Here is a 14,877-nt window from a genome sequence, read left to right on the forward strand (position 1 = left end):
AAGTGTCCAGTCTTTCTCAGTTTCCACTTTACTATCTTCTTAATAGTGTGGAAGAGGAAACAGCTCCCTAAGTTGGATAGCAGCTCGTGCCTTTTTTTCTTGAAATATCCAGTTTAAAGTTGACCTCCATCACCTGTGAGTCTGCCTATTTGTAGAAGTTGGAGACTATAGGCCAATTTGAGTCAGGTTTGTTCTGTTGTGCTTAAGGGTTCTCTGGCACTTTGTCTATGTTAATTGTGCTTGATATCAGGAAACAGAAAATAACGTTTGAGGATATATAGCATGAGTTAGCAGATCTAGTTCCTTCCATGTAGAATGTTTCTTTTGTTACCCACTTGCTTGGCATCCTGTAGCACGTATTTGAGAATGAAATGCAGTGTGTTTTTTCTGTATAACTCTGTCCATTTAATGCCTGTTGAATTGTCCTAGAATTTAGCTCAGGCCATTTGATATCAGTTAGTAAAAGTGGATAGCAGAGGTGAGAGACTTGGCTGAGCTTGGTCTGAATGAAGAGCAGACTTGAATGGCTAGAGCAGAGTCTGATGCCTTGCTGACATGGCTCTCCAGCTGTTTTTGATGTCCGAGTTAGGCTCTGCAACCGCTTGCGGTACTGTGATGTGCTTTACAGATGCAGGATTTCTTGTCACAATGTTAACATGACAGGACTCTGAAGCACTGTAGAAAGTTAAAAAGGAAAACGAATAAGACATTACTTGAGAGACTTAACAGCTATGTGAGCAACTAAGTTGAAATTTAAGATTAATTTAGGTGCCAGAAATGTATTTTCTTTCCTCATTAAGGATGCTGAATAGACATTAAGCCTTGGCTGAAAAAACTTACCAAGTGAATATAGGCATTTTTTGCTGATGAGCTTTGTTTTTTTGTGGCTTGATACAATAACTAATCTTAGTGGCGAGGAGTGGTTTTGAGTCAGGGTTCTTCTTGCATTTATGTAAGGCACCTACGTACAGGGATAGAAAGAGGGTAGTAATAGTTCTGTGTGTAAGTTAAGTACATTAGTGAAAAAGTAATGACGGTGGTCATGAATGACCAAGATCCTTGTTTTACTTTGTATAATGTAAACACCTCTGGTAGCTCTCTTCTGACAAAAAAAAAAAATCAGAGGGGAAGTGCACGGGTAAATTGAAACAGCCAAGAAAAGCTTATTGAATTGTTCTGAGCTGGACAATTGCTTCACTTGCTGCCTGTCTCCATTCAGACCCCTGGCACAGCAGAACCGTGAGTCACGTGCTGGGAAGCCTTGCTGTTTGTCCTGGCTTGTCAAAACAATTTAATGTAGGTGGAAAGGAATGAATGAAATGAACGGAGTGGGCTTGATGCATCTGTTTCAGTTTGTTCTAAGGGCAGCCCAGTGATTAGGATTTGACACTTAAGTCCTCCAGGGAAGCTCTCAGTTCAGGAACAACAATGCTGGCCATTTTATAGGATAGTTAAATCCATTCTAGGAAGCAAGCTCTCCTACAGTTTGACAGCTTTGTATATTTTTAAATATTTGGGCTGTATCTGCTCAGCATGTGGTAACTGAGGTACAAGAATGTGATTTGCTAACTTCCAGAATTAGGACTTCATCTTGTCTGCCTGAAGTTGCTTCACTATGGTGAAGTAAAGCCTGGGGAAGGAGAGAGGGTGTCCATTTTTTGATTTTATTAGTAGGAGTTCCAAGACAAATTGGTCTTTGAAGGATAGGGTATCACTCCATATGTTATTAACTGTTCTTAAAGTGGTGGTTTCTTTATAAAATTGTTCAAGTTTGCCAGGCTTATGGAAAAGCATCTTAGGTGTCTTTCTGTTTTGTTCAGTTTTGGCCTGTTTGATTTTTAAAATAAAAATAAAAATCAAAGGAAATATTAAATTTGTTTAACCAGTCTTGTACTTTGTGATACAGGAATATTAAGTTGTGAAACTTCCATTTTTGCTTCCAGATGAAACCAGCAAATAACATGCTGAAATGATCCATCTGCATACCTATTTAGACTGTGAGTTACAGGAAGAAGGCTGCAGGGGATAGATCTGTTTGATTAATTCTCGAGATAATCAAATGGAGAATTATTTGGAATGATGTCATAAACTTTTTGCTACCTCTTTAGAGGTGGAAATAGAGTTGAGGGTCTTGCATTCCTGCAGGCTCCTGCTTGAAGGCCACACTGGAATCTGAGTATTGCCCCAAGTACCTGCCTTGTTGGAAGGACACAGCTGGGCTTTTGATTCTCTTGGAGTACACACTTAAAACTGAAGATTGTGAAAGCTGTCCTCTTCCCAAATTCTTGGAAAACGCTCTTTTAAATTCTTATTAAATAGGATGGCTGTTCTCTGTCTGCTACAGCTCTGCTATACAGCAATTTCACGTGTGGATTTCATGTGATTCCAAGTTTTCATTCCTCTGCCTTTCCTCAAGTATTCATACCTCATGTGGCTGGTAGCACCATTTCTCAGACTCCCAAATGACATATAGCGCTTTATTTCCTTGCTTATCTCAATGCTTGCTTTGATTGCACCTTTGTGCATAAAGAGCATAAAGTTGTCACATTTGCTCATGCTAACAGCTCAGAAGATGCCAAAATGTAGTACTTGAGAAGGGCTCTGATCTAGTCCATCTCTATGCAGCCTGGCAGATCTTACTGTCTGGTATGTTTTAAGATTCTAGTGCACAGAATATTCAGGTTTTGAAAGTGTACTTGTAGTTTTTAAATGGCATGTTAGCCTGTAGGCTAACTTACTTGCAGGTTGCATTACAATGTAGTTTGTATGAGCATAACCAGTCATTGTGTATACAAGGTAATTTTGTTGGTGTAACAGCATGTGAGATCTGATATTTTCCTGAATGCTAGGGTTATGTGTTTTTAAAGTATGTTCATCCTTTCCTGTTACCTAGCATTGTGTTCCTTTAGGGAAAGAATACAAAAAACCACACCTCGTCACAGATGAGCATATGGGTTGTGTATCCAAGGAAATGAGGGTATTTAAAGGTAGTATGGGTTGCTAGTCTTACGAAACAAGTGGCCTTTCTGCCTTTTCCTTACAGTTCTGTTTAATGTTAACTTTTCCCTCCACAGTTTGCTGCTGCAGTATGCCACTGAAGGATGTGATGTTTCCTTGGTTGCAAAAACGTAGCTCTCTTCCATGGGTGAAATTTGTTAGCCCATGTTTGTGTCCAAGCTTGTCCCAGATCATTAGGGCACTGTGACTTTCAAAGAAGTGTTGAATTACTCAGTGTATTGTCACTGTCTTAGTGGTTTTTTTTCTCTAATGCCAGCACTGAAGTGTTGAGTATCTGTTTTAAATGTCACAGATACATGTGCAGGAACACGATGCTACCATTGATGTGGCCAGAAAGGGAAATGAGTCAAAATATTCCTGCCTGTTAAGAGTCTGCTCATTGATAAGAGTGATTAGCGCTTGTTAGTTTCTATTTGGGGTTAGTAGTACAGTGATAGGGAAAATGGTGTAAGGCCCTTAAGAGAGATTATGTTTGCATAGATTAGGATGATAACTTGATGTCAAGTATAGTCTAAAACTGGTTAGTAGTGTTTGTGGTAGATAACTTATTAGAATGCATGAAATAAAGGAAATTTAATCCAAACATGTATCTAAAATGTAGGTTTTGGACAAAAATGAATGCAGCTGTTCATGTTACATGGATAAATTTAAAGGTGATATAGAAGTAATTGCTGCAGCCATGTTTTTATAATAACCATGTGTAACTAGTTTTAATATGTGGATTATGTGGATCAGGTGCAGAGGCTGAGAAGACTGCTTTGTTTTACTGTAAGAATAATTACATTACTGTGATTTTTGTATTGCTTGAAGCATGGAGTGTTTCTAAGAAGCATGTGAGTATGCTCTGTTGACTGATGTGCCTGTTGCAGCTCACTGCTTTTCTGTATCACACCTGCTCGTAGGAGTCAGGATGAACTGGTTTTGAACAGAAGTTGTGCTGCCCTATTTATTGTAATGAAAGGAAAGCTATTAGATAGTGCAAATGGAAGCATTACTTCTGTATTGAAAAAACTCAAACCAGCACCTAGGCAGACATGATACTCAAATGTTTGTGTAGCGTTTCTGCAAACATGTTATCTCAAAATTTGTTTGTGCAAGTATGTTTATGGAGTGAGAAGAGGTGGTAGTGCTAATTTCTGTGGAGTGAAATAGTTGCAAGATTGAGTGCTTTTGATGTCTAGAGACTAAATTTGCGAGACTGAAGAATTTAGCATCTTCCTAAGAACTGTAAAAGAGTGTGTGTGGCTGACGTTCATAGGCACTGATAAGGTAGTGATTCCTGAGATCATTTCAACCCTGTTCTCAAACTTTCACCTGGAAGGCTTCTACACTTCTGAAAATTGGAGCTTCATCTGGAAATGAAGTTTGTCCATATGGAAAGATACTCTATGTACCTCTGAGAAAAAGTTAATGATCTAAGTGAGTATAGGATGGTTTAGATATTGGCTGAATGGTATAGGGAAAACACATTACCGGTAAACAAAGGAAGAGGAATTACTGCCTGGAGGATAGTAGGAGGTTGTGAGCTGTATAAGTAAACCTTGCATGATTTTACTACCTCCTTTAATTGAAAAGGAAATATGAAATTAAGTGACTTAGAAATATTTTTCAGATTTGACAAAGAGGTTGCTGGTTATTCCTAAATAACTGTTAGGACCAATGAATCTAAAATTCTGGGCTTTAATTGTATCCTGAAATGTTGCTTGTTTGGATGTTTTTGTTTTTAAGACAAACTGCATATAGATCCAGTTGATGTCAGTCTGTCAATCTGACTGGTGTGGCCAGTGCATTGGCAAGCTGAGAAAAGTGAATGGCATGAGGAGACTGTTTTCTCTTGAGATGTGCAGCTTAGTCTGGTAATAGCTGCTTAGAATCCTGACGATATGTGATAGCTAGTTGTAGGTAGATAATAAAACAATATTGTCTAGGAATGCTTTTTCATGGTCTGTCTCTGGCCAAAAGATTGCTTTCTGTCTCTAGTATGAGTTATGGTTATGTTTTCCTTGATGCTAGATTACAGGAAACTTGCTCAATCATGAGGTCATGCTTTTAATCAAAGAAAATCCAACTTATTCACTTGTTGTTCTGCAGTTATAAGTTCATAGTATGTGTTAGGTTTTATGCTCTACCCCCTATGTGGAAGGTTAATCCCATCCATTACCAGTGGTCTGGATATTATACACATAGGAATAACTAAACATTATTATGTACAACATGAGAGAGATGCTTTAAATGGTCCAATTTTGTCTATTCTGGATCACTTGACTATTGGAAGACATTATGTCCTCCTTCCACATCAACTCGGGCAATGACTAGATTTATTAACGTAGGGGAAGAGGAAACAGGAAGAGGGGATAATCCATAGACTTGCAATTCTTACCTCTGAGAGCAGTCAGATTGTAAGGAAAAATACGGCAAAGACTAGAATGTCTTCTATATGAATATATATATATGAATATATAGAATGTCTTCTAAATGAGCGTATGTCAGGGTAATTGCAAACCAAATGGTATTTAAGATTGCCAGTTCTTACTTGTTCATTGACTGTTCAAGTTGCTGCTTCTCTGAGTAAGACATAAAGCAAAGGTTTCTGATATACCTTTTCTTTTTCATTAGGATCGGAAGCTGTCCAAATCAGAGCGTCAAAGATTTAAAGAGGAAGCTGGGATGCTGAAAGGGCTTCAGCATCCCAATATTGTTAGGTTCTATGATTCCTGGGAGTCTACAGTGAAAGGAAAAAAGTGTATTGTTCTTGTGACGGAGCTCATGACATCTGGAACATTGAAAACGTAAGTAAATTAAGGAATGTCAAAGCATATGAGAATCATTAGCACAAAATCAGAGCACTAGAAATAGATCGTATTTCAGAATAGATAAGAACAGAGCCCTCTTGCTGAGGGCTAACCTGCTGTAGGGAAATTCTGGTTTAAAAGGAGTCTTGCTTGCCCTGCAGTGTTCGGTAGAACATCCTTTAAGTTAGCAAACTTGTCAAATTCTTCCTTGTGATGTCCTAGTAAACACATGCAGAAAACTTTTAGGTTTTAAGGGTCCAGGAAAACAATGCTCTATTTTCACTTCTCACAACTTTTCATTTTCTGCTTCATCTGCTTTCCATTAGCATGAGGTGATTTGTAACGTTCAAAGCCTGAATGAATTAACCTCTTTTGGGAGATTTTGGATGTTACTACACTACAAATAATATGTAAAAAGAAAACAACACCAACAAACCGTTGCCTGTTTGTTTAGCTGGAACTTCATGAAATAGTACCAAACAAAAATCTGAAAGTATGCCAATGCTTGGAATTTCAACCCGGGAAGTAGCTGAGTGAAACTAGTTCTCTCTTTAAGCCAGAGCTAAAGGCAGACACCGGCAAATCGAGCTGCTGCGAGGGCCCTCTAGTGGTGTGTGGAGCCTGCGGGGGTTATACTGACATTCCATTTTTGCCTTGCACTATAGAAACTTGTAGGGCTATGAGCGTGTTCACCAGCATCCAGTCACCATTAATCTACGGGAAATAAAACTGCCAGCATTTGAAACTCAGGGATCGTGAGTCGTTGTCTTAATTCAGTGCTCATTTTAGTCTTGGAGAGGAATTCAAATCCTAAATATGTAGGCAGGCTGTAGGAGCTGGAAACAACTTGCAATCTATTTGGCTAAAATAGCATGTGAACGTCTTGTGTTTTTTATGATGCTTATTGATAGCCACAAATGGACATACTTAAAGAAGATAAAAATGGTACTTTGGGAGTCTGGCCTGCGATTGCAGGGAAGTGTTTGCCTTTTGAAATAGCACTGGAAGTTGCAGATGAAGATACTGCAACTTTCTTTTTCAGCTGCATGTTCAGGGTAGGCTTTTCTGAGGTTGGTTAAAGTATTTCAGGTAGAATGTATCTCTTGCTTTATGTGCTGTTTCCAGAGCCAGTAATGACATAAAGGCTTTACAGCTATGTTCAGATGCCTTTATTTAAAGTTACCTAGTTTTATGCTAGAATATATAGTGTTAGACTTAACCTTTTTTTTTTTTTTCCTCCTTTTTTTACTCCTTCCCTCCCCCCCCAGATCGTAATATTTGGATCTTGTTATGTGGTGGCATAAGCAAGATGACAAAGTAATAATGGACAGTTATACGCAGGGTGTTGGTAGGAAGAAATACCTCAGATTTGTTGTCTGTAAGATTATTTTATACTCTAAAGTATGGAAGTTTATCCAGAAATAACTCATAAGCTCTTTAATTAAACATCTTTTAAACTATAAACTTCTGGGTGAGTTTTTCCCCAGTATTTCATAGTTTGTGTTATAATTGTGATTTAGTTTATTCTTGTCCACTTGACTTGAGTCTTGGCAGGTAAACTGTATTGGAAAATTCTGATATGCCCAATTTAGTATCACTAAGTATTTCAGGTACCTGCATCATATTCCTACATTTACACTGCACACTTGTGTTTGTTTATATTTGGCTGAGTATTGCTTCCATTTCTCTCTTTTTGTGTGTTTACATTACCTGCATTTAATACAAGTGATGCCTTTCTTGTTTTGAGACTTGGGATGCAGACATTGTTGCCACTTGATGTAAAAAAGTAAACAGAAGAAAAGTGTGATGAAATCTTAAAGAGAATTTTCGTCATGCATTTTCATATTTGTATACATTTAGATATATACACACACGTAATGTTACAATATTATTGACTCAGTCTTTTCAAATGCTGTCTGCACAAACTTCTAATTTTGCACAAAGAGAAGTCCCTGATTTTCTGCATACCAGTGCAAAAGTATTGCAACATTGTTATGCTATCATGGAATTAAAATCTTGGAAAACCAAAATGGAGTTGCCTATTTTAAGTTTTAATTATACTGTTAATGAAAGCAGCAATTTTCAATCTGACCTAGGTCTCAGCTACTAGTTTTGTCCAAGGCTGTTGTAGTATGGGTCCTGATCCACTTCAAATGAATGTATCAGCTGTCTAGTACGACAGCTAACTTAGTAGGGTTCCCTATAGATACTTGAGCTGAGATGCTGTAGATCAACAGCATTCCTGCTTAACGAAACCCTCAAAAACCAATCCCACAAAAAACCAACCTTGAGACAACCAAATTCTAGTTCCCGTCTCTATTCATTGAAGCTAACTAATAAAGACAGCTGTGTGCTCTCATCTTTGCTTATATTCTATACAAGGACCAAATATCTATCTTTTTAAAAAAATCATTGCTACTCTGTAAAATAGACAACAGTGTTGAATTCACAGGAGCAAGTTAAATGGAAGCTCACCAAGATGGTCAGGTGCTGCAGTCACTGTGAAGAGAGGCTGAGGGAACTGGATTTGATCATCCTGAAGAAGGATCTTTTGGGGGAGACCTAACAGCAGGCTTCCAGGGCACTTAAGGGAGTCAGCTCAGGCTGTTTGCAGCAGTGAATGGTGGGAGGATAAGAGATAACTGGCACAAATTGAAACAAAAGAGGTTCAGACTGATGTAAGGAGAAGCTGTTTCAGTGGTGATAGTCAAGCAGTAGAACAGGTTGCCTCAAGATGTTGCACAGGCCTCATTTCTTGGACATCCTGGTAACCTGGCTGCATACAGTCAGGAGTAACCATGTTTGACTTCATGGCTGACTCTAAGCAGAAACTTAAACTAGAAATCTCCTGATGTCTTTTCAAGCCTGAGTTATCCTATGATACTAGGAAAATTGCAAGCATGTTGGCTGGTAGCATTGTCTGTGTATTTTTATGTATTTATATACACTTCCATTTTAAAATGGTTTCTGCCTTAAGTGACATGTGACTTAGTTCATGACAGTGTTATGGAAAAATAACAGCAACACTGCAGGATGCTGTGTGATGGTTGGACCCAGGTCCTTTAATAGTGAGAAGCTGGCAGTAGACTAGCATATTTGAAACCAAGAATGTAATTAGGGATTCCAGATGCTGAACTGAAGTGCCCCTACCATGTGATCTTTGGAACTAGCTCAAGACAGATGAATGAGGGTTGTGTCAATAGCAAGAATTCAAGTGGTAGCTGATGTGATTCAGAACCTCCTTCAGTTTCTCTCCTTCCTTTGCTTGGCTTTTTCCCTGCTTGTCTTTGCATTCTGTTTTGAGACTTTATTTCCTTCTGGAACTGGGTCTCGATTGCTTTTGCAGATCTGTTTTCACAGTGGGGTTATTGCTAGCAACTTGATTTTCCAGATATTCTTTTGAATTGGAGGAAAAAAAGTAAAAGGCCTTAATATACCACATTTTTATGTTGGCATTGGTTCAAGTGATTTAATCACTACCTTTTTTGCTGATTAAGTGGATATGCAGAAGAGACTGAAAACATGGAATAATTGAACATGACTTGGTTGTATTTTAAGACTGTAGTTGCTAGACTTCATGCTGGTCACAGAATTTCCTACCAGTCTTGCGGTAGTGTGAAACTGGACTTTATCTGAGACTTTCAGTAACACCCTCTTAATAACATTCTTGCACTACACAGCATGATAGTTTCTTTCTCTAAGTGCATTTCACCCCATACTTTTCAAAGGGAAGTAAACAACTCTTCACCTCAAATTGTTTTACCCGTAGAGAGGTTCTGCACTTACACTGTTGGAAAGCACTTGAACACTGTCACAGGTTATTCACCTTGGGGTATCTCTAATCTGTAGAAATTAAGAAGTAGAATAAGGTCATAGTTTTGGGTAACAAGCACTGGAAAATTTTGTTTTGGTATGAAAATTGACTCTTCTGGCATGGGATTTTAAGAAGTAGCAATGTTAGAATAATCAAGGTTAGGTCCCATTCCACCTGGAAAGGGATGCTAACTTTATGTATAAACTCTTCCATGTCAGTTATTTGACAGAACCTTTTTAAAGATTCCCTGCCCCATCCATATCTATGCATAAACATTACATTCTTATTTTGAAGTAGTGAGTAGTACCAGTCAAGATTCAGATGATCACACTCTGTCCTGCACCAGGAAAGTGATCTCTAAGAATTTCTAATTCACTTGCCATCTCAACAAGTAAATTTGAAGCAGGTTTAAAGTGTAGCCTGAAAACCTTACTTACCAATATTAGTCCAAGCACCCTGGTCAAAGTTATCAGTACTGGCTGCAGAGCTCTCACAGTTTGCAACAGTTCTGTACTTGGTTGTTATTAGAGTTTTGGCTCTAGTGCCCACCTTTCCACCCAGTTATATTTAATCAAGGAAAAGGTTATAACTATTTGAGCAATTTCAGGATAAAAGGGAAAAAAACCCCTCTCTTAAATGAATAGATAAAGAGTTGTTGTAATGCGTAAGTCTTTAACTCTTTGTCAGGGAAGCAGTGCCTTGAAACTTAGCAAGCCAACTGTTTAATTACCATAGGGTGACTTTCTATGCAAATGAATTATTAGCTATAGATCAAGCATTTCACATATATCTTTCAATGTTATAGTCCCCTAGCTAGAAGAAAGTGGGTAGGTTTTAGGAGGGGACATCAGCTCTAGCTCCTCTGAAGTCTGGAAATGCCCAGGTAGCTTTTAAAATAGAAGGTGAAGTTGAAATTTGTACATCTGTTTCATTACTGCTTTTTACTTCAAAACAGCAAATGATATAGCATAATCTACTATTTGTTAGCTGAACCTGTTTAACCCAGTGCTATTTTTTTCATTAGGTATTTGAAAAGATTTAAAGTGATGAAAATTAAAGTACTACGAAGCTGGTGCCGTCAGATACTGAAAGGCTTGCAATTTCTACACACACGCACTCCTCCCATTATTCATAGAGACTTAAAATGTGACAATATCTTCATTACTGGCCCTACTGGATCAGTCAAGATTGGAGACCTTGGTCTGGCAACCCTGAAACGAGCTTCTTTTGCCAAAAGTGTGATAGGTAAGCCTCTACTGTTTCGGAGGCTGATGAGCCAGTCTACCTATTTGGAAACTTGAGTATTTTCAAAGTCTTTTTTTTCCTTCCTTAAACATATGGTTTCAAAGGTACATGGTCAAAGCGTGAAAACATTTCTTGGCTGTTGAGGTCATTCTGTGTTCCTGATGAGATTATATGTTGAAACTTTGGTTGTACTTTTGGTATTTGTATATTAACATTAAGCATTTTGGAATATAGATTTATTGCTCTGCCCAACAGTTTAGTGCAACATTGTTGATAAAACCACTCTTAATTACACATAAATCTCAGCTTTAGCATGATTCTGCTTCAAGTAATGTACAAATGCATTTTGGTGACCAAGCAACATTTTGATATTTAGTGTAGCATTAAATTATACAGCCAAATATTTATTTATTTTTTATATTGTCACCAGGGGCTAATATTAAATCTTTTGCACTTTGTGAGTAATCAAAAACTAAGGTATATAAAAGAATCTTTATATCACAGTCTGACTGTGGTGTAATGCCTACTCAGGAGTCTATACAATATGGATTTATGTAACTTAGGAAGATGCGTTGGGGTAGTATTACCTCATACTGGCTCTGTTCTTGTATATCCACTAATAACCTTTTTCAGAAGTTGATCTGATGGAACTAGTATTTCTTGTGGATTCTTGAAAGAATTGGTTTTATCAGCTTTGTTTCTGTAGTTGGGTGAATAGACTACAGGGTATGAAGTTGCGCTCTCTCTCTTTCTCTCTCTCCCAGTGTTCAGAGCTTGCTAAAATGTGGTATTACTCAACAGTCCTATACTAGATTCCTAAGACGGGATCAATGGTATATACTCATAAATTGTTTTGCAAGCTGTTGCTGAAATATTTCCTGCTTCTTGACCAAGTCAAAGTATTAATAGGAAAGAAAAGCATACAATGTAAATAAATAATAAAAAAATTCTTAAACATTCTCATCTAATCCTCAAAATTATAATTGAAAAATGCCCATTTCATATCTATCTGTTAACAGTTAGCTTTTGGATAAGTGACTGCAATTACATGCCTTTTTTTTTTTTTTTTGATTTAGTGTAGTGAAAACAAGCAATGTGGCTATAGAATGAGCTGTGAACTGTCTTGAATCTAGTGTCTGCAGGAAATAATTCTGTGCTTAAATTTACAAAAAGGAAACTCGCATTTCTGGCTGAAAGTAAATTTGATCATACAGTGCAATCCCTTTGAGGGGATGCTGTGATGCTTCACTGGGCAATAATTTTCTGCACACTATTTAAATGGGACTTGTTGAATCTCACGCTCTATGCCTGTAACTCAATCTCTGTATTTCTGAGTATTTTTGACTGTAGGATGTCCCTCACTAATGCCTGTATCTGCAGTAGGCCTATAAATATACTGCAGGTGGGAAGGTAAGTATATGAAGAAAAGGGCTCTGGTGAGTGGCCTTTGCAGAAAACTACCTTTTATCCTTTTTTCATGAAGATGTATATTTGTAACAATAGAGTTTTTCATTGCAAGGCCTTTCCCAAACCATCCTACTTAGAAAAGTAGATGGAAAGCGCCAGGTCAGAGACTAGCTGTGGGCTCTTACCAATACTACTTCTTTTGCAGCAGAAGGCAGTTGAGTAATTTTTGAAACAAGGTTTAATGTGCCTCCTTTCTTACAGGGATAAAAGGTAAGTGCCTTAACTCTCCTTAGTATTTGGTTTGTAGCCTATGGCTAGTCTACAGTCTTCCCCTTTTCTTATACCCTCCCCTCTATTTGACTCCTGCCTCATACAGTCTGTTTTGATGCCTAGAGTAACTAACACACATGAAACAGGAATTTGCATCAGTCCTTTCATGCCATTCTTATTTCACAAGGCCTTGCAATGGAAGACTCACAAAGTATGTTGATGCAACAGAGTGACTAAGGGTTTCCTCCCTCTTCTTTTTGCCTCCACTTTCTCTTGTCTCACAGGTCTTCCCGTCCACTTCCTCCTGCGGTGAGTAACGCCAGCAGCCTCTGCTCGCTTTGAGACATTTAGAGTCTGAATCGTTCTTTTAATTTAAGGTACCCCAGAGTTCATGGCCCCCGAGATGTATGAGGAGAAATATGATGAATCCGTTGATGTATATGCTTTTGGGATGTGTATGCTAGAGATGGCTACGTCTGAATATCCTTATTCCGAGTGCCAAAATGCTGCGCAGATCTACCGTCGAGTGACCAGTGTAAGTCCGTTGCTGCTATTGACTCTAAAGCTACTGCTATTAGCAACAAAAGAGTACGGCTGTGTAGCATGATACTGTGCAAGTGTGTGTAAGGAAAAAAAGAAGCTGACAAGATTATTTTTGGGGGGGTGGGTTGTGGGTGGAAAGGTATAGCATGGTTCAGCTTACCAAACAGTCAGAAGCCTGTAAAATATGTGAATGGAAATAAAATTTAACGTGTATTCATATTCTTCCTTCGGTATGTCAGAAAGTGTTGCACCGAGTTTAAACCTCCCCCTCTCCCCCCCAAAAAAATCAAGCCCCCACACTAAGCAAAAGAAAAACAAAAAACCCCAAAGCTCCAAATAAAAAACCACATTAGAGTAGTAACAGGTTATTTTCAAAGCCACTGTGGGGGGTGGTGGAATTATTTCAGTCTAGAAGATTAGCTGGTAACTTTGTTCTCTGAAATAAAGCTGGATCACAGATTTAGAACACTTTGGCTTAGCTGCCTGCCAGGGTCAATCGTAAATTGTTACCCAGAGTGATTCTAAGTTAATAGTTTGCTGAATTCTAAATAGCCCTTAGCTACTGTGTATTGGGTGCACTTGTAATTATGCAGTGGAAACACTTGATAAATAGCAGGAAGGTATTCTACCCTGAAAAGTGCTGGTAAGTGTAGTGGTGGTGTTAGAGGTGTTGAAACCAAATAAGGCTGAGAAGGCAAGCAAGAGATTTGAGCTTGCCTATCTGACTAGACTATGTGAAACCTACACTCCTTGAAGCAGAACTGTGGTGCTAGGAGCGTTCAGAATGGTTGTGGCTAGGTTTACTTTGTGATCTCTAAAACAGTTTTGCGAAAACTGCACCAGTGCAGTAAAACAAACTGCACATGTTCACCTTCTGATCTAAGCATTCAAAAAGAATAGTAAGGTGACCACTTGGGGAAGTAAAAACTTGCATTGATTCTCACAATATCTGTGCGGATGTGCAAAGGGTGGAAAAAACCTCTCTTTCTGATCCATAGACAAATGAATTCCTGTTAAATGTCTTGTGTGTATTATCTTGGAGAAGTTGAGGATTTAATAAATGACTTGCTTAGCTTTGGAAAAAGAAAGTGCTCTCTTATTCCTGATGCCTCACACTATAAAAGGCAGATCTAATTAGTGACTAACAGATGTGGAAAGGAAGGGTCTTTATGTCAGAAGTAAAGAATTCTGAAGGAAGGCTTGGTGAAATGAAAGACTATCCCTTCTTTGAAGGGGAATGTTGGTGAGGCACAGGAGGAGGAAGAAAGAAGGGATAAACGGCCATTTTTTATTTTTTTTAACAGATGTTAGAGTAGGTTTACATACTATATGTGTGTGTATATATGTGTATATACACAAACTCGCAGAATCTTTTTTTGTATGTTGGTGGACATAGCTGTGGTTTTCTAAATAGGGAGGAAAACCAGTGGTAATGTCTAGCCTTTACTCTGCTTACAGCATAATCAGATCCACGAGCTGTCTGGATTAGTGAAAGAAAACTAAATGTCTTACCAAAACAGTCCTTGTGGTACCTTTTACTGTGGTTGTGTATGTGTCTTGGCCACAGCCAAAGCAGCATAATTTGGATGAGTGTTTTTCCTCAGAGCAGATACCTGATGTAACTGCCCTGACAGTTCCTTAGAAGTACTAGGAACTGGGCTGTGGTGAGAATCAGCTTTTGAGACAGTCTCAGGCTTGGAAATCCCCAGGTCTTAAAGAACTGTCTTTTCCCTGGCTGTAAAGCGCTTAGTGATTGGGAAGCCCATGTAGGGACTTGTAGCAGACAAA

The 14,877-nt window shown here is 38.4% G+C and overlaps 1 protein-coding gene across 10 annotated transcripts in view; it reads left to right on the forward strand.

Annotated features, from left to right (window-relative positions):
• WNK1 (WNK lysine deficient protein kinase 1) overlaps window positions 1-14,877 on the forward strand; it is a 105,152-nt gene that overhangs the window by 29,391 nt on the left and 60,884 nt on the right. For all 10 annotated transcript variants that reach the window (XM_080611764.1, XM_080611767.1, XM_080611766.1 and 7 more), the window contains exons 2-4: window positions 5,635-5,807; window positions 10,649-10,869; window positions 12,924-13,081. In XM_080611764.1, coding sequence (XP_080467890.1) covers window positions 5,635-5,807; window positions 10,649-10,869; window positions 12,924-13,081 — 552 coding nt within the window. The remainder of the gene's footprint in view (window positions 1-5,634; window positions 5,808-10,648; window positions 10,870-12,923; window positions 13,082-14,877) is intronic.

The sequence above is a fragment of the Psittacula echo genome, assembly GCF_963264785.1.
Source record: "Psittacula echo genome assembly, chromosome: 1".
In the NCBI taxonomy this organism is placed as follows: domain Eukaryota; kingdom Metazoa; phylum Chordata; class Aves; order Psittaciformes; family Psittacidae; genus Psittacula; species Psittacula echo.